General features: G+C 46.5%; 1 protein-coding gene across 1 annotated transcript in view; it reads left to right on the top strand.

The window, feature by feature from the left end:
* The first annotated feature begins 1003 nt into the window (after positions 1-1003).
* The window catches only part of LOC102960341 (O-acyltransferase like protein-like), a 62480-nt gene continuing 44602 nt past the window's right edge, over positions 1004-18881 (top strand). Inside the window, exon 1 of the mRNA XM_042961576.1 lies at positions 1004-1160. Coding sequence (XP_042817510.1) covers positions 1004-1160 — 157 coding nt within the window. The remainder of the gene's footprint in view (positions 1161-18881) is intronic.

Consider the following 18881-nt stretch of genomic DNA (forward strand, 5'->3'; position numbering starts at 1 on the left):
GGGGCGACCGCCCTGGAAGGGGCCTTCGCTGGAATGCGACCACGTTGGGGTCTCGATCTTGGACTTCCCAGCCTGCGGAAGGGTGAGATTTCTGTCGTTCACCCAGTCCGTGGTGTTTTGTTACAGCAGCTCCAGTGGACTCAGACGAAGGGTAGAGCTCTGAGATGCTAGAGGCTTCCGTGGGGCCACTGAGCAGGAAGTACAAGCAAGTCACAGGCACCCACAGGTGTGAAATGAGGTTTGCTTCACGTTTGAAATGCAGTTCGGGAGATTACTATCTAAAGAAAGGCTCTCCGGAAAGAGGATATTTACACCACGAGAAATCCAGGGCCACGCATTTGACGCGTTCTTCAAGTAGGTGAGTAGGGCTACCGTGGTCTCCTGTCGGCATAGCGTCCTTCCCAGGATGTGTGCTCTAAGCCCCCGCATGAGGGTGCAGGAACTTATTCGTCCCCCTGTAACGCCGTCTCTTTCCGCGGGGGAGGTCATCACTCCCCCTCTCACATCGCTTTCAAGTCCGGCAGACCCATCCCCGGACACATAGGGTGTCCAGACCATCACGAGGAAGCCCTTCCTGGCTTCTGATTGATCCGAGTGTTTTATAGGTTGGGTTCACCATCGTTCTTGGAAAAAAACCACATACCGCCACTTAACATCCTCAGTAAATTTTTTAAACCCAGAGAAACACACAAGACCATCTAGCCAGGGAATATCTAGCATATCCGTGGTAGCTGGCAATGTTAATCTGCGTAGCTAAAGGAAGCCAGGTGCTCAGCGGCCCCCAGTGCGAGTTTAGTGAACAATAACAAGTTGTGTATAAATCGGTTTCCATGGTTTGCTCATCTCCGCTGCTTTGCAGGTGGCTGAGGACACACAACTTGTCTCTGCGTGTTAAGGACGGAGCAATGTCACATTTCCCCCCCAACATATTATAGACGAGTGTTTCATAAATACAAGCCTCCTTGTCTAAGAGGGGAGTTTTATCCTGACAGGTTAAGGGACAATGATGGTCCTGACTTTGTTCTTTTGTTTTCTGTCTTTTCAACTGCAATTACCTTTTGCGCTTCCCGCAGGAAACGTTTCTCTCAAATGCATGCAAGACACCGATGAATTCCTTTCCGACTTGAATTCAGTGGAGCCCAAAGAATACGCTCTGAGAAGTAAGTAGGTTTTTCTGTCGTGTTGGGTAGGTGAACACACAGGGCAATCTGAGGTTTGTGCGGGGAGGAATCTAGAAAACCTCTTGATAATTAAAAACAGAACCAAATAGGGAGGACAGGACGAGCCTCAATTTACAGATCGCTCCAGGAATCAAGGAGGGAGGAGGAATTTTTATTGCACAAGGCCATAGAGGAAGTGGTATTTAATTCTAGCCAGAAGGGATCTCATGAGGACCAGCTTCTTAGTAAGATGAGAATTGTTTACAAGTTGTAAGATGCTATGCTGTCACCATTACTGAAGTTGGTAGCGTTTTACTGTCACAGGAGATAACTTTATTTCTTTTTCTAGATGTTGAGTCTGGTTTTGATAATGAATTACTTCATTACAGTATTTAGGGAACAAGTTGGACCCATTATGTACTTGACGATAAATTTTGCGGAGTGTGTTGGTGAAGGCACTGGCCCGAGCTGGAAAAAGCTTGACTATAGCCAAGCTGCTTTGCATGTGATACGGACAGACTTCAGGCTGCCATGATTTATTGTCTGTTAGTTTCCCAAAATTACTCTCACAGTTAAGGGACCCATTACCCTCCCGCCAGAAAGGGGCAGGAAATCAGATTCTTTCTCACTGGGGTAACCTCTCCTAGAGAATGATTCATTTGTGATGCTGATGGAAACCACTAACAAGAAGAAAAGTTAAAAACTCACTCTTTCCAAAGCCAGAAAAACTACCATGGCAATTTCCATTTCCCTTTGAACGCATGACTAATTTATTTGGTATTGGAAAACAGTAGCAAATACACATCATAAAGATAAACAAAAGTTTTGATCTAATACTGGGCAATTCAAAATAGCACCCGATCGGAAGCGATTGGCATTTTACGCTGGATTGTGTGTCCCGATATCTAAGGAGACGTTGGAAAAAATATCAGTCCAGCTAATTCAATGGCCATCTTCAAATCCCCTTTTGGAATTGATTATGTTTTGCTCCCACACTTGCTGAAATCGACAGGGAACATTCTGACCAACCCGGGCCAAGTCCGCCGGCCAAGAAAATCCAGAAGGCACAGACAGGGACTGGCTGAGATTACTGGTGATGAGGTGATGGCATGTGGCGTCATCATTAATCACAGCCTCGTTAACCCTTTATTTGCCTTGGAAGTCACTCTGGTCACGTACCAACAATGTTCTGTCCGTAGGGGTCTGAAAATTGAAAATCTTTTTTTTTTTTTTTAGGTAAAATAAGTTTCCCTGAGGGATGCCCGCTGGCTCAGTTAAAAGAGCATGAGACTCTTGATCTCAGGGTCGTGAGTTTGAGCCCCAAGTTGTGTGTAGAGATTACTAAGAAATAAATAAATAAGTAAATAAATAAATAAATAAACTTAAAAAAAAAAAAAGTCTCCCAAAGGTGAATGGCCCAAGAAAGAATCAAATGATTTATATAAATGGGATAGATAATAGATAACCACGCCTTAATTTAATAGACGGATGCTACCTGCGGTTGTTTTAACTGATTTTCGTTGTAACGCACACAGAAAACACTGGATGTCATGGCTTTGACCTTTTGCCCGACAGTTCTGGGCACCGGTTGTGGTTCGGGCCTTCCTTCTCAGCATGGTTTTCCTGACAGTCATGTGGATGGAAAAATGATGAGTCAATACTTAGAGAGCACTTTTCCATGGAGGACGGTTCCCAGCCTGGGCGAGGGATGTCTTACTGAGTCCGGGCGGCCCCGGCCGTGAGCAGGGCGTTGCCTCTGTCTCATAAAAGAAAACCGAGCCACAGAGACGTAACGTATCTTGCCCAAAGTAAGTGGTAGAGATAGAATTTGAGCCCGCGTTATCCGATGCCCAAGCTTGTGCTTTCAATCACTGCCTAAGATAAGCAATGAGAGAGACAAGAAAAAAAAAAATAGTGAAAAAGAATGAAAGTTGTAGAATGTATGTGGTATGAAAAGGTGTCGAACATGCCGGTTAAGGTGCTGTGTTGCTCGGGGAGACAGGTGTATGTAGGGCGGTGGAAAGGGATAGGGAAGAACGATAATCTCCAAATTGAGTTGGACGTTGCCTCGGAGTGGGAGCCGGTCCGGCTGGGGATGCGACTGGGCTCCCATCAGATTTCAAATGGGTCACGGTTCACTCTGCAAGCTGGGCAGTGGGAACACTGGTGTTTTTTATTTTCTTTATGCCCTTTGAACGTATTAAATGTCACATAGTAATGTTTTAAGTCCCCCTCCCCAACCCAAAGCATGGAGATGACAGTGGCAGGATCTCGGAAAATGGGCGGGGGTCTGAGGAGTAAAGTGGGGGAGAGAGGGTTCACGAAACTCTCGGGCAGGGATGTTGATCTTGCAGAGGAGAGCCGGAGTCGTTCCTGGTCCGAGCAGGGGAGAGGCTGACGTTAGAGCCGGATGCAGAGGGAAGGATGCATTGAAGGGTGTGGATGCACCGTCACGTCATGACCTGAGCCGAAATCAAGAGTTGGATGCTTCACAGACCCTTGGTTTCGGCTCAGGTCACGATCTCATGGTTCGTGGGGTCGCGCTTCGCATCGGGCTTGCACTGACAGCACGGAGCCTGCTTGGGATTCTCTCTCACCTCTCTCTCTGTCCCGCCCCCGCGCACGCTCTCTCCGTGTCTCTCGAAATAAATAAATAAACTTAAAAAAGAAAAAAGAGTTGCGTGCTTAACCGACGGAGCACCCAGGCCCCGCTCTCGTCTTGTTTTTAAACTCCGTAACCCACTGCCTGCGTTCATTCCCATACAGACACCGCACCCGAAGAGATCGCTGGCCTCCTCCTCCGGGTTAATCGGTTTTTTCCTCTCAGTTGTCTTTCTCCTCGAGCACTAGGGCATTATCTGCCTTCCTCCTTAAACGCATCTGTTTCTAATTCCGAGACGGTCCCCTGTCTGGGATGCCCTACCTCCACGGTGATCACTCCCCTCTCTCTTCCCCTTTCTCTCTCTACCTGACCACGTGCATCTTTCCATTTGTGCCTTCCCTCATCGTACTCTGGGGGTACATGAGGCACATTTTAGAGACAGGCCGTTGGCCCACAGACATTGTGCTAAGCTGGCGGTCCTGACATCTGAGCTCTCGTCTGTGGAGGCCAGTAACCAGCCGTGTGCTTAGTCTCGCCCAAGCGACGTTACTTTGCTATTTTTTTTCACGGTTTATTTATTTTTGAGAGAGAGGAGGGGAAGGGGGAGAGGGAGAGGGGCAGAGAGAGAGGGGGACAGAGGATCTAAAGCAGGCTCTGCGCTGACAGCAGAAAGCCTGGTGCGGACTGGGACCCATGAACCAAGCGCTCACGACCTGAGTTGAAGTCGGACGCTCAACCCACTGAACCACCCAGGCGCCCCCCACTGTGCCAGACTAGACTGTCCTCACCTGTGACATGGAGAGGCTGTGTGTCCCAAACTCTGGCAATCGGCAGCAGCTTTAAAAATGTTTTGATTCCCACCCCCAGTCTGCACTGGCTTCCAAGAGCCATTTGTGAAATTTTCGAGCCGGTTGTTAGACGCGGTTACTTTTAAGGGTTGAGTCACTTCAGGTGCCAAGTAAATGAATTACGTTAAGAACAAAAGTAACGCGTACTCAAAGTTCACCGCTTCCTGATTGCCTTACTACACTTCACAATTATCCTCGCTCTTGAAGATGCTTGCACCTGCTGTGCTCGTGTGGCGGGAACGCGCTGCTACGCTAAGGCCCATCGTCTGCCAAACTCACGTTCAGGAGCTTCAGGCTGGGGGCTAGTCAACTGTGGCTGAAGTATATTCCCTCCAGAAGTTGGCAGACTTGTCCAGAAGTCAAGTCAGGGCTTGCTCTAGCGTTTTTGTTGACCGTCTGGGCTTAAGAAATTGGTGGAGATAAGGTCACAAGTGCACGTTCAACTTAAAAACGTGTCATGTCTGTGCCGTCACGTTGTAAATAGCACTTGAAAACTGTCACCCGATGCAGCAAAAACACTGCTCACGTCATTGACAATGGAGTGAAGTTCTGACATACATCGTTCTGGTTTCACATCCGTATTACTCATTCGTGTGGACAAAAAGATCACCCAATATTCATGTCCGGACTACACTCATTGGTCAACGGAAACCACAGGTTGGCTACAGGTACTAGAGTTTGGCAAACATCAGTGAGAGTCAATGGGCTGTATGTGGAATTAATAATAAGGCGTATTGTTGATTTCATTGTTATTTGGACTTTATTTGGAATTATTGGAATTCCAATAATTTGGAGTTATTTGGTGTGTTATGGGCTGAACCCCCCAAATTCATGTGGTGAAGTCCTAACCCCAGTACTTTGTTTTTAAATGTGACTCTAGGGGAACCTGGGTGGCTCAGTCGGTTAAGCATCCCCCTCTCGATTTCAGCTCAGGTCATGATCTCACGGTCGGGAGATCAAGCCCTGCGTGGGGCTCTGTGCTGAAAGCGTGGAGCCTGCTTGGGATTCTCTCTCTCCCTCTCTGTCTGCCCCTCTCCGCCCACCTCTCAATAAGTAACTAAACTTTAGAATGTGACTCTATTTGGAGGTAGGTCTTTAAGGAGGCCATAGATGAGGTGAAATGAGGTGATGAGAGTGGGCTCTAATCCCATCTGACTGTTTCCCTTATGTAAGGAGGAGCTGAAAACACAGACCCCCCCCCCCAGAAGGGCCAAGTGAAGATTTTAGGGAGAAGACAGCCCTCTACAAGTCAAGGTGAGAGACCTTAGAAGAAACCAACCCTGTGGAGACCTTGATCTTGAACTTCTGACTCCAGGGCTGTGAGGAAATCCATTTCCATTGTTTAAGCCACCTCACCTGTAGGACTTTGTCATGGCAGCCAGAGCAAATTAATACAGTGTGCCACACATCTTTTCTCTCGGCATAACTTATAACAATCTCTCTATATGATATACAGACACATTCTCATTTGGGGTAGACAGCCCTTTATGAGACATCTACCACCGCTGCTGGAGCCCCTACCCCACTGCTAGCTGAGCCTCTAGGAGCTGGACCTAAGAATCTAAATTTCAAAGAAGCTTCTTGTGTGATTCTGATAGTTGTGATGACTGGCTGAAAATCGGGATGTCAATTTTACCGGTAATTACTGGCAAAAACTTAAGTCAGACAAGTTCCCAAAAGTAGACACCAAAACCAACCCCCCACCCCCACCCCCAGATTAGTTTGTGAGGGCTGCTGTAACGAAGTACCGCAAACTGGGGGGCCTAGACAAGAGAAATTAATTTTCTCACAGTTCTGGAGGCTGCAAGTTCAGGATCAAGGTACCGGTAGGGTTGGTTTCCTCGGAGACTTCTGTCCTTGCCTGGCAGATGGCTGATGACACCTTCTCTCTGGTGTCACTCTGTGGGTCCAAATATCCTTTTATATGGACACCGACCGTGCAGAGCCTGACGTGGGGCTTGAACTCACGAGCCTGGAGTTCGTGACTTGAGCTGGGACCAAGAGTCAGATGCTTAACCAGCTGAGCCACCCAGGCAGCCCTTAATCACTTTTTTTTTTTTTTTAACATTTATTTATTTTTGAGACAGAGAGAGACAGAGCATGAGCAGGGGAGGGGCAGAGAGAGAGGGAGACGCAGAATCCGAAACAGGCTCCAGGCTCTGAGCGGTCAGCACAGAGCCCGACGCGGGGCTAGAACTCACAGACCGCGAGATCATGACCTGAGCCGAAGTCGGACGCTTAACCGACCGAGCCACCCAGGCGCCCCATTAATCACCTTTTTAAAAGGCCCTATCTCCAAGGATAGTCACAGGCTGAGATACTGAGGCTTAGGGCAGTAATAAATGAATACTAGGGGAAACACAGTTCAACCCATAAAGCTCTGTAAAGCCCATTTTGGACTTCCAAACTCCAGAACTGTCGGATAATACACTTATGTTGTTTGAAGCCACAAAGTTCTGGTAATGTGTTACAGCAGCTGTAGGAAACTCATACAAATGTGCAGGAAGCTCACTGTCACTGGTTTGGCCACACAGCTCGGTCACCACTTTCTGTTCTATGCCCCCCATACCTCCTTGTTTTTCTTGCTGTGTTTTAAATATTGGACCATAGTATGGAATGGTGCATTTATAGAATTTAGTGAATATGTGATCCCTACTAATTTAGCATTAATTTATTTAGAGCTATATCTACATATCCATATATCCCTTTGGGTTGTTCTACTCGGGGACTTCTTTTGGCTTTATATATGTTCTAGAATAGTGATTTCATGTCTCTTGTCTGAATATCTTGTCCTGTCCTGTCTTTTCTCTGGAGGAAGGGCGCCTGGAAGCAAAGGCCTGTGGTTTACGCCCTTTTATATAGGCGCTTGTTATATACGTGTATAATTTAATGAAAAGATGACCAGAATACATAATGGAAGCTCTATTAAAAGGAGATATTGAAGTCATATTCTGGTTCTTTGGTCCTAGTAGACACCTGGTTGGCTATTTCCACAGGTCTTTTGCCATGGCCCAGCAGGTTGTCTGATTCTCCATATAAGGAGATGGGATCCCATCTCTTTGTAAACTTTTCACACCTTCCCCGAACGCACGGCTGCTCCCCAGGCCCACGGCGTCCCCTGCCAGGTCACACAAGCATCTTTGGCTTGGATTAGAATACCCACTTGGGGAGTGTTGTGGGTCGAACTGTGTCCTCCAAGAAGACCTGTTGATATCCTCACCCCTGGTACCTGTGAATGTGATCCTATTTGGAAATAGGGTCTTTGTAGGTGGGATCAACTTAGAACGAGATCATGCTGGGTCAGGGAGCGCCCTAAGATAACGGCTGGTGTCCTTGTGAGAGAGAAATTCACACACAGAGAGCCACAGGGACAATTGCCGAATGACAGAGGCAGAGATCGGAGTGATGGACGCATCTACAAACCAAGGAACACTAAAGATTGCCAGCAACCGCCAGAAGTTGGGAGAGAGGCAGGAACAGATTCTCCCTCAGAGTCTCCAAAAGGAACCAACCCTGCTGACCCCTTGACTCCAGACTTCTGGTCTCCGGAACGGTGCACAATACATTTCTCTGGGTATAAGTCACCCAGTTGGTGGAAATTAGGACGGCACCAGGATACGAACACAGAAAGCGATGGGCCCCCAAACACACCCTCCAGGATAAAAAAAAAAAAAAAAGCATGCATCTATTTCTGAGATGAAAAACAAAACAAACAAAACAAGCTGTCTCAGGTAGATCCTGGAACTCATTTTCTTTGACATGTACCGGGCCGACCCACGGCCGTTTCATTCAATCCACCCGGACCATTTGTAACACCGTCTGCGGCAGAGGCCCTTGGCGGGGAGCTATTTCTACGGAATCCAAACTGTGTTCGGCATATGGAGACCCTCCTGGGTTCACGTGATGTCTGCGTGTTCCTGCACTTTATCCCTCAGGGACAGAGTCAGGGAGGGGGGGCCTCTGGCTCCCAAGCAGTCTGCAGGGCTTTTCATTTCCTGTTTTCTCTCATCTCATAACATCCTTGAAATCGTCCACAAGCAGCTGCTTGTGCTTTAGCCATGTTTAACCCTTCAAGTCCCTTCTCCCTGGTCCCTGTGTCACGCTTCTCAGGCCACCCTGCTGGCGGGGTCCCTGGGCTTCTTCCCCTGACCGCTGACTCCCTTTGGCTTCATCTTTTTCCTCTTGGAGCGGTTATTTCACGTCTCCTCCGTGTGTCTCGTCTTCTCTCCTGGAAGGCAAGGCTCGGGGTTCACACCCAGTTCCAGGAGGCAGTCTGTAGGGAGGCACTCACTGGGCTAGCCGGTCACTGGCTCGAGCTGAGCCTCTGTTCTCTTGTCATCATGGGGGGACTGACCGTCCACGTGATTTGGGTTCTCAGACGTGGCCTGTCGTCTCATCCGCCTGTCGGTGCGGAGGGCATTTTACTCACGGTCAGCCCCTCCACCGGTGCTAGAGCCAGGGACAGGAAAGATGCCGAAACAAAGAAAATCTTAGAAAAAGGGTGACACGGCGGGTTTCACTGAGATCTCTAGGGTAGCTGGGTTTCAGACACATCCATGCTGGGGCAGACTGAAACGCGGGCACCCCCAAGGACATCGACGTTCTAGTCCCTGGGACCCGTGAATGTTAGAAACTGGTCCTTGCCCACTTGAGATGGGGAGATTATCCTGGATTATCCAGATGGGCCCTAAATGCACTCACGTGTGCTCTTAGAAGTGGGGGACAGAGCGCAGAGGAGGAGGTGATGTGACCATAGAGGCAGACATCGGGGTGATGTGGCCATAAGCCAAGGGCTGCCAGCAGCCATTAGAAGCTGGAAGGGGAAAGAAGAGATTCTCTCCTGGAGCCTCCGGAAGGAGTGTGGCCCTGCTGACATCTTGAATTCTGCCCAGGGATACTGATTTTGGACTTCTGGCCTCCCAAGCTGTGAGAGAACAAATATCTGTGGTTTTAAGCCACCAAGTTTGTGGGCATTTGTAATAGCAGTCACAGGAAGCTAATACACCTGCTATTCTTGTTCTCCAAGATGAATAGCTGACCAGACGCAAGGGGGACTTCCAGAAGGTGTTTGTAAACAGCTGCTTTAGGAACTTTGGATATCAGATCGGTAGCACGTTCAGATCTCTTTCTCATTAACAAGGAGATCCTGGCAACAGAGAGCTAGCATTTTATGTGTATGCCCTGTATCGTTAGCCACAGTGCAAGGGCTATTCGATTCTGGTTTTTAAAATTCTCCAACGTAACGCAGCAATCTGGTAGGTGCTTCATAAATATTTGCTGTTAAAGCGGTAGATGACGATTGCTTTCAAGGTTTATTTGTGGCTTAGCATTCTAGAATCTTCTGCCGCCTTCAGCTTCATGGTATAAGTGCAGCCATATTTTAAAATATAAGACCACTGACCAGGGTCTGTCTTTCCTCTGTTCAAACCCAGAAATGAATCAGCTCTGCATTTTGACGTCCACATAGCATCACCACCACGTGAGAAGGCAAATTTGTCTGCCGGTTGGTCCAGCAGAATTGAAACGAGTTGTTTTTCATCTTTGGGAAATGAAACCATGGCACGGCTACCGTGCGATTTGAAGTAGCAGGTGGGATTAATCGTTAGTTTATTCTATCCCTCCCTCCCGAGACAATCACGATGTATTTTTTTTATTTGGATGGGACCAAAGGCCCAGCGTCTCTGGTTCCTGACAAAAACCGATTAAGCAGTTAGAGGGCAAATTGTCCATTTGAGTTCATAATCAGAAAGGAAGCAAATGCAACTGAAACTTTGCATAGCATACAAAATAACCTTGGCCGGAAAGCCATAAATCCAATCAGTTTACAAGGCAGAACACCAACTGGAAAAAAAACAAAAGAAAGTGGAATTGAATCTTCTCAAGCGGATTAATTGGGTATACCTCTACATTTGTCCTTTAGAGTCTTATCTGGGTAAAGTCAGGCTCAGTATCGACACCTCTCTTGTTTTTATCTCCTCTGACCCTTTTAGTTCCAGATCCTTAAACTTCAGGCCGCAGCATTTGGGATGCTCAGTGATAGAGAAGGGGATTGGGGAATCAGCTAGCTTATCTATAATAAATACATCTGGTTTTTTAAATGGTCGTTGGTTTTCTTGACACACGGAGGACTTCAAAATACGTTCATTCATGGAGCTGGATTTTGGGCATTCGAATTTAATTTTTTCAACGCTTAATTCAATCCAGCAAATGTTTATCGAACTGCTCCTCTGAGATATCCATTAATGGCAACATGACCCCTCCCACACAGCGGGGACAGACAGGTGAACCATTAAACGCCTTTTGGTGTGATACACTAAGCAGGAGTCTGGACTGCTTCCTGGGGGGAGACCATCCTCCCGCTGAGACGCAAGGGATGATTCAGCATTTGCCAGGCAGACAGGAAGGAAGGACATTCCAGGCAGAAAAACAGACAAGTGCAGGCCTGGTGCATTCTGTATAAAGGAGCAGCGGAAATGGGTGTGGGCGTGGGAGGGTGAGCCCGGAGAGGCAGGTCCGGTCACGAAGGGCCTTTTAAGCCACCCTCAGGAGTCGGGAATTAATCCTAAAGATCAGAGCAGTGGAGCCTGCCTGCACAGAGCATCACCTGGGAAAGCTTTAAAAACAACCAATGCCCAAGATCCACCCTGACCAGTTAAGCCACTCTTTGCGAGGGTAGAACCTGGGTCTTATTATTTTTTAAAGATGCCCCAGGGGATTCTCATGTCGGCCCAGGGTTGGGAATCACAGCTGTAGATAAGAGGTCTGCCGTTTTCCCTCTAAAGGACCAGATGGCGAATATTTCAGGTTTGTGGGCCACATAGCCTCTGTTGCAACTGCTGAACTCTGTATCTAGAAGGCAGCATTAACAACACGTAAGCGAATGAGGTGGCTGTATTCCTATAAAATTTTACGTACAAAAACAGGGCCACAGAGTGCCAACTCCTACTCCAGACGATGAAATAAATACCACTGAAGAATTTTTTAAACAAATATATTGATTTTAAAACTTTGTTTACATATACTGTATTTCCTAAATAATATATGAATCTATTCTTCCTGTAAAGGAATCGAAATAATACGGAGCTTCATTATTTTTTTGTTCCCTCCTTTAATTCTTAGTCCCCTTCCTGGATGATAGCTCTTAGCAATGAATGTATATCCTTCTAGAACTCTCCAGAACTTTCTCCTTGCAGTTTTGTGTATGTAAGCCTGCAGAGATGTTGTTTTGTTTTATAAAATTGAAAAATATATTTGTTGTTCTTGAACTTTTTATTATTATTTTTTTTAATTTTGAACCTTTTTTGAACCTTTTTTTAAAATCGGGTTTATTCATTTATTTTGAGAGGAAGAGAGAGCCTGCGCAGGGGCGGGGCAGACAGAGAGGAAGAGAGAGAATGCCAAACAGGCTCTGCACTATCAGCACAGAGTCTGACTTGGGGCTTGAACTCACGAACCACGAGACCATGACGTGAGCTGAAATCAAGAGGCGGACGCTAAACCGACTGAGCCACCTTCAACTTTCCCCCCCCACGGAATAGTATGTCTTGGGGCGTTTCCCATAGCAACAAATACAGATCTACCTCATCTTAGTCGTCGCAGAGCATTACAGAATATGAAAGTACCGTAGCTCATACAACCTTCTCCCGATAGAGGTTGAACTACTTGGCATTGCTGACATTAAACTCTTTTTGTCCCATGCGATGGCATTTTCTCGTGGCTCCCCCTAATAGTTTGTGTCTACTTTTTTGCCTCGAGAGGCCTTACTGCTACAACCATCTTGCAATCGCGTGTTCACGTATGTTTCCCCGGGGCAGATTCTGAGACGTTGAATTGCTGGGTCCCTGGGGAGATCAGTTAGGAAGGAGTCTTTGGTTAAACCACAAACACCAACTCTGGCAAGCTTCCGCAGAGAGGGGAGTTTACTGGCCGACTACGGGGCAGCTCACAGGGTGGAGAAGGGGGCCAGCCACCTGCTGGGCCCAGAACTGGTCTCTAGAGCAGTCAGGTCCAGTCTCCATGGCGGTCGGTGCCCATTCTGCAGCCCCCCAGCCCACTACCAGTAGATGAACGAGGCCCAAGCTTTGATCTGGGCCTTGACTCACTCACTCTGCACGAGTCCTGGGAGAGGGTTGACCTCCTGTCACAGAGAGTGGGAGGGCAGAGTGATAGCAGCTTCCAAGGACCCCGTCAGCCTCTGTAGTGACAGGAGAAAGCACCTTGGTTTTCTGTCAGGACTGCATTAGGTTGGGGAGTGGTAATTCTCCCACGTCCAGGTGCTGTTAGGAGGGAGAATAGCTTTTAAGAGGCCAAATTGAGAGACCTATTTCTTCACATTCTCACTAACAGTAATTATATCAACCTCATCATTTCATAGCCATTCCATGGGTAGAAAAGAACGAGGTCTAATTGTGGCTTACTGGTGAGACTAAACAACTTTCGCATATTTATCGGTTACTTGGATTTCCTTCTCTAAGACTTGCCTGTTTATATCCTTTGCAAATTATAAATTAGTTTCTTTGACTTTTAAAAAATTACTGATTTATAAGGGTTCTCTATATAATCTGAAAACATCCTTTGTCCAAGTTATTGATCCAGTAAATATGTCCTTCTCTGAGAGTTACCTTTTAACTTTGTTCATAGTGCCTGGGAACAATTTTCTTTTTAGTGTTTATTATTTGAGAGAGAGAGAGAGAGACAGAGACAGAGAGCAAGCAGGGAAGGGGCAGAGAGAGAGGGAGACACAGAATCCGAAGCAGGCTCCAGGCTCTGAGCTGTCCACACAGAACCCGATGTGGGGCTCGAACTCACGAACCGTGACATCATGATCTGAGCCGAAGTCGGCCACCTAACCGACCTAGCTACCCAGGTGCCCCTGTAGTGCCTGGGAACAATTACAGGGAGGGGAGGGACATGGTCAGTCTTGTCATTCAGGCAGTTTAGCTTAAAAGATGGTTACTGGCTACAAATGGCCGAGTGGATCGCCAGCTGTAAGGTTCTGAGTGTGGTCAGAGATAGAGTCGCCCCCAGAAGAGGCAACAGCCTGGAATCCTTAGCACCATTTAAAAGAGGCCAGTAAGGGGCGCCTGGGTGGCTCAGTCGGTTAAGTGTCCGATTTCAGCTCGGGTCATGATTTTACGGTTCATGGTTTCGAGCCCCACGTCGGGCTCTGTGCTGAGAGCCCGGAGCCTGGAGCCTGCTTCGGATTCTGTGTCTCCCTCTCTCTCTGCCCCTCCCCCACTTGCACTCTGTCTCTCTCTCAAAAATAAATAAACATTAAAAAAAAAGATTAAAAAAGAATAAAAGAGGCCAGTGAAACAGACACCTGCCGGCTGAGCCCAAGCGGCCTGAGCGACAGACCTGCCCAGAAGAGTCAGGAGTTTGCGGCGGAAGTCAGGTTCCCCCGGATTGCTCATCAAGGACTGTTTGCCCAGTTATGGCCAGGAGGTTTTCAAAATGACATATCATTAAAAAAAAAAAAAAAAAAAGCATACATGTAAGCACAATGCAGTTTCTTCCCCCCGATTTTTAGGTTAACTCGCAGGAATCCCATTATGAGTGAAGACAAAGACCAAAATGCCAGAAGAGATGGGTCATTTGCCAACCCGTTTGTGGACTTTTCTCCCTGCTCGTTCCAAAGAATGTCGCTGCCTTCAGTTGTATATGAGAACGTATAGACCAAACTGACCAAAAAACCCAGGGTATTTCTGCGTGCGATGGGTTCCGGTCAGGATGGATTTGAATACGTAGCCCTGCTCCTTACTAGCCGGTTGAAGCGCCCGGCTCTGCTTCTCGTGAGCGATTCAAAGGGGGTAGATGTATGTTGCTGTTTCCGTTATTTACCACGTCTGTGCCTCAGGTGTCGAATCTGTAAAATGGAGATTAAAACAGTTATTCGTAATCCCGTAGGATTGTGCGAGGGGTATGTGAGACAGTGGACAGAAAGCACTCACAGCAGCGCCTGGCACGTAATAGACTCCCCCTGTTGGTCTTGTCAGCACACTGCGTGGTTTTGGCCGCGTAGGTCATGCCAGGAGGTTTTAAGGGAACGGGATCAACCGGACCGTATTAATCACACTGAAAAGAAAACCCAGCTGTATCCTGTTTACTATATTCTTGAAGCTACTGACAGCGAATTGAACAAATTTGCGTACTACGTGAAGCTGAATTATTGGAATGGCTGGGTCATCAAAGGTTGAAACTAAACACAATGAATACAGTCCGAGAGCTAGCGGAAAATGCTGGTAATACCAAGTATGAATAAGAAATCGTACAGTCAAGAGAGATTGGTGGAGGAAAAAGAGTTGAACTGGATGAACAGCACAGTGGATGGGGTAAATAGTAAGGTAGGTGGGGGCCGAGGAACACGAGGGGCTGGATAGATCCATTTAAGAGAACTCTCTCTCCAAGCGTAGCCGGAAAGGATAAAGAGCTGGGAAAGAAAACGGTAAGAGATTTTTGAGGCCAGAAGTGCCGTCAGAAGGAGAAATACAACAAAACAAGCAGAAGGAAGGGGATATCGAGCAAATGGTAGTGGTATTTTCTCCAGAATGAAGAAAAGAGAAGAGGTCAGATTGGCGTGGTTTATAGAACACCAAACCAGACTGATGAAGAAAATTCGCATCGGACTACAATACAGGTCAGGACAGACCCAAAACTAAGAACATGAAAAACAACGAGGAAACTGGAAACATTTCCAGAAAGAAAGATAGTCAGACACCGGACAAAAGCAGAACTAACAGAGAAATCCTACGTGAATGGAAACCCAGTAACATTTACTGGAGAATCCTTAGTGACAAAAAGACACAATAATGGAAGGTTAACAGCAAACACTCACAAAGCACTTAAAACTCTGGATGACAATGAGAGCACCAGCTGTCAGAATCAAAAATTCAAAAGATGTAAAAGCTGCCCAACGCTTACTTTTTAAAACACCTTTTTTAAAAAAAAAATAATGATGGATTTACAGAAAGTTGCTCAGATGGCACAAAGTGTATCAATTGTACCTGCAGGTTTTAATTTACGGAGGTGACTGAGTGCCAACATTGAGAGGTCAATGCCCTTGAAAGATTTGTATTACGTTTCCCGTGATGGGGGCCTGCCACGCTGCGGGGGCCACATGGGGAAGCATTTGCTGTCTCTGAGAATAGGCTAGCCCTAGAAATGGCCAGGGAGGCCATAAATGTCAGAGCATCACAAATATAGAAGAAAGGAAAATATAGTTAATACAGATATTGGCCCCATGATGAAGGGATGCCAAATGAAAAAACCCAGAATCTACGAACACAGAATAAGAGGGGTCCCCTATCTTCCATTCACTTCTCCCAGATGGTTGCATCGAACATAATCCTAGTACACTATAAAAAAAAAAAAATCACCATTGGTACAATGCGTGTGTATAGCTCTATGCCATTTTAGCGATGTGTAGATTTCGTAACCCACATCACGGTCAAGACCCAGAACTTTCCATCACCACCAAGATCTGCTTCGTGTTGCCACCTTACGGGTGTGCACAACCCCTCCCTCCGCTGTCACCGACCCCTGGCAACCAGTATTAATTATGGTTGTTCCAGAAAATAAAAAGGACGAAAGTTGTGTACCACGCTTTATAAATTCGATCATAGCTTTGATTCCAAGACGAGAAAAGGACCAAAAAAAAAAATGTGGCCTAAGAATTGATGAGGAAGAAATACGACTGAGAAACTAATCAGAACGCTCAGCATATGGGCCAGAGACCAGAACCAGTTATAAAAATCTGTAGCATTTTTCCACACCTGCAACAATCAATTGGAAAATATATTTGAAAATAAAACACCAAGAAAAATAGCCAACTCTACACTATCTGGGAATTGTTTATATAATCTGTTTTCAGATGACCAAGGAAAAAATGTAAAATTTTAAGTAAGGACGCAAAAGAGCTGGGGTAAATTGTCTGACATCCAATGATGGCTTAACACAAAAATGATGTCCGGGCACCTGGGTGGCTCAGTCAGTTAAGCGTCCGATTTCGGCTCAGGTCTTGATGTCACGGTTCATGGGTTCGAGCCCCACATCAGGCTCTCTGCTGTCAGCGCAGAGCCCGCTTCAGATCCTCTGTCCCCCTTTCTCTTTGCCCCTCCCCCACTCATTCTCTCTCTCAAAAATAAACATTTAAAAGAAAAAAATGATGTTAACTTCCCCCATATATCAATGAATTTGAAGCAATTTCAGTCACTATTCTAGTTGGATGTTTCAAGGGGCTCAATAAACGTTTCCTGAATTTTTTCTGAATACAAGCTTTCTGAAATTTGTATGAATGCTTAACGGTGTGCAAATTAACTAGTTCAACTTTGAAAAGAAAATGAAAGGCGGAATACTCAAAATACTACAAATCCATAATAATAAAAACCACATGGTTATTATTTATTTATTTATTATTGGCTGCATAGGCTTGTGACCTCTGCAGTCACATAGGACCCCCACTTAAGTGGGCCCCATGCTTGCTTTCAGTGCGATTTGCTGTCACTGTCTCGAAATTCTTAATAATTTTTTTTTAAATTTTTTTAACGTTTATTTATTTTTGAGACAGAGAGAGACAGAGCATGAACGGGGGAGGGTCAGAGAGAGGGAGACACAGAATCCGAAACAGGCTCCAGGCTCTGAGCTGTCAGCACAGAGCCCGACGCGGGGCTCGAACTCACGGACCGCGAGATCATGACCTGAGCCGAAGTCGACCGCTTAACCGACTGAGCCACCCAGGCGCCCCTCGAAATTCTTAATAATTTTTAAGCAAGAACCCTGCACTTCGTTTTGCATTAGCCTTGCCAACCATGTGGCCCGTCTCAACGGGAACAAAGACGTTTCAAAGACCAGGACAGAAAGTACGGGCTCCAAAGAATGGATTTCTGTCCGACAAAGGACACCAGGGATAAGGAACTGACAGATAACTGAAACTAAATGCCTTCAATGACTCAGGTAGATGAGGACCGATATAGAGAATAACCAGGAACTCTTGCAAAGCAAAGAGCGAATCCGTTAAAAACGGGCAAAGGGTTGCAAGCGGAAAACAGAAGAGAAAACTTAAATGGCCGGCTGACCAACAAAAACATCCCAACTGATTTGCAATCAGAGAAATGAAAGGTGCAACAATCGGGTGGCATTTTATGTCCATTAATTGCCAAAAATGAGAAAGCTAGCGCAGGCAACGAAGCAGGAATCAGCATCCACCCGGAGGGTGTCCTGGGGCAGCCACTCTGGAGCACAGGCTGGTGGGAATTACCAGTATGGGTTTACCTTGTGACCCAGCAACCCCACTCACAGGTGCGTGTATGTGAGCTAAAGCCTCACGTAGGTCGGTATGGGGACGCTCTGGGTGCCTCTGTGGGTCGGAGGCCGTCTGTGTCCATCACCCAGGGAACAGCTAAGTGTGAGATGTTGATGAATTATTACGGGTGGTGAGGAGGTCTGGACTAGGTGAGCGCAGTAACGCCATAAGGAGAACAAGAAACACCTCAAACGTAGCACAGCACGACCCGTGTAGAAACAGATCTGAAGCACAAAGTCACGTATATAAATTACAAATACATTTGCACAAAATGAGGACACCTACGAATAAAAGCACAGACATCAAGCGTACGGGGGTAGGGGTAACGGGGAAGGGAGAGAGGGAAAAAATGAAAGGAAGTGGATTATTTAAAATGAAGGACACGAGGACCCACAAGGACGTACATGAACGTAAACAATTTAAATGAAAGAAGTGCTTTGCAGGACCAGGGTGAAGAGTATCATTAACTGTGCGGCTGATGACTGCACCGTTCTGCTCTTGAGGGTAAAAACAAACAAACCAACAAAATGAACTGTCTAAGGTCCCACAAAACTGGATAAAAAATTTTAAAGACTGAATATTGTCTCTTGGCTGTATGGGGGGGGGAGGGAGAAAGAAAAGCTACTGATTTTTAGCCATGTCTTTTTACTCCCTCAAAGCATGTATTATTTATTTATTTATTTATTTATTTATTTATTTATTTTTATTTTTTAATTTTTAATGTTTATTTTTGAGAGAGAGAGAGAGAGAGAGAGACAGAGCACAAGCCGGGGAGGGGGCAGAGAGAGAGGGAGACACAGAATCCGAAGCAGGCTCCAGGCTCCGAGCTGTCCGCACAAACCATGAGATCGTGACCTGAGCTGAAGTCGGATGCCCAACCCACTGGGCCACCCGGGCGCCCCAAAGCATCTATTATTTAAAAGAATTCAAATTCTTAATTTTTTTTCAGCAGCAGACCAGGCAACCCACAT

This window comes from Panthera tigris, chromosome D3 (assembly GCF_018350195.1).
Source record: "Panthera tigris isolate Pti1 chromosome D3, P.tigris_Pti1_mat1.1, whole genome shotgun sequence".
In the NCBI taxonomy this organism is placed as follows: Eukaryota; Metazoa; Chordata; class Mammalia; order Carnivora; family Felidae; genus Panthera; species Panthera tigris.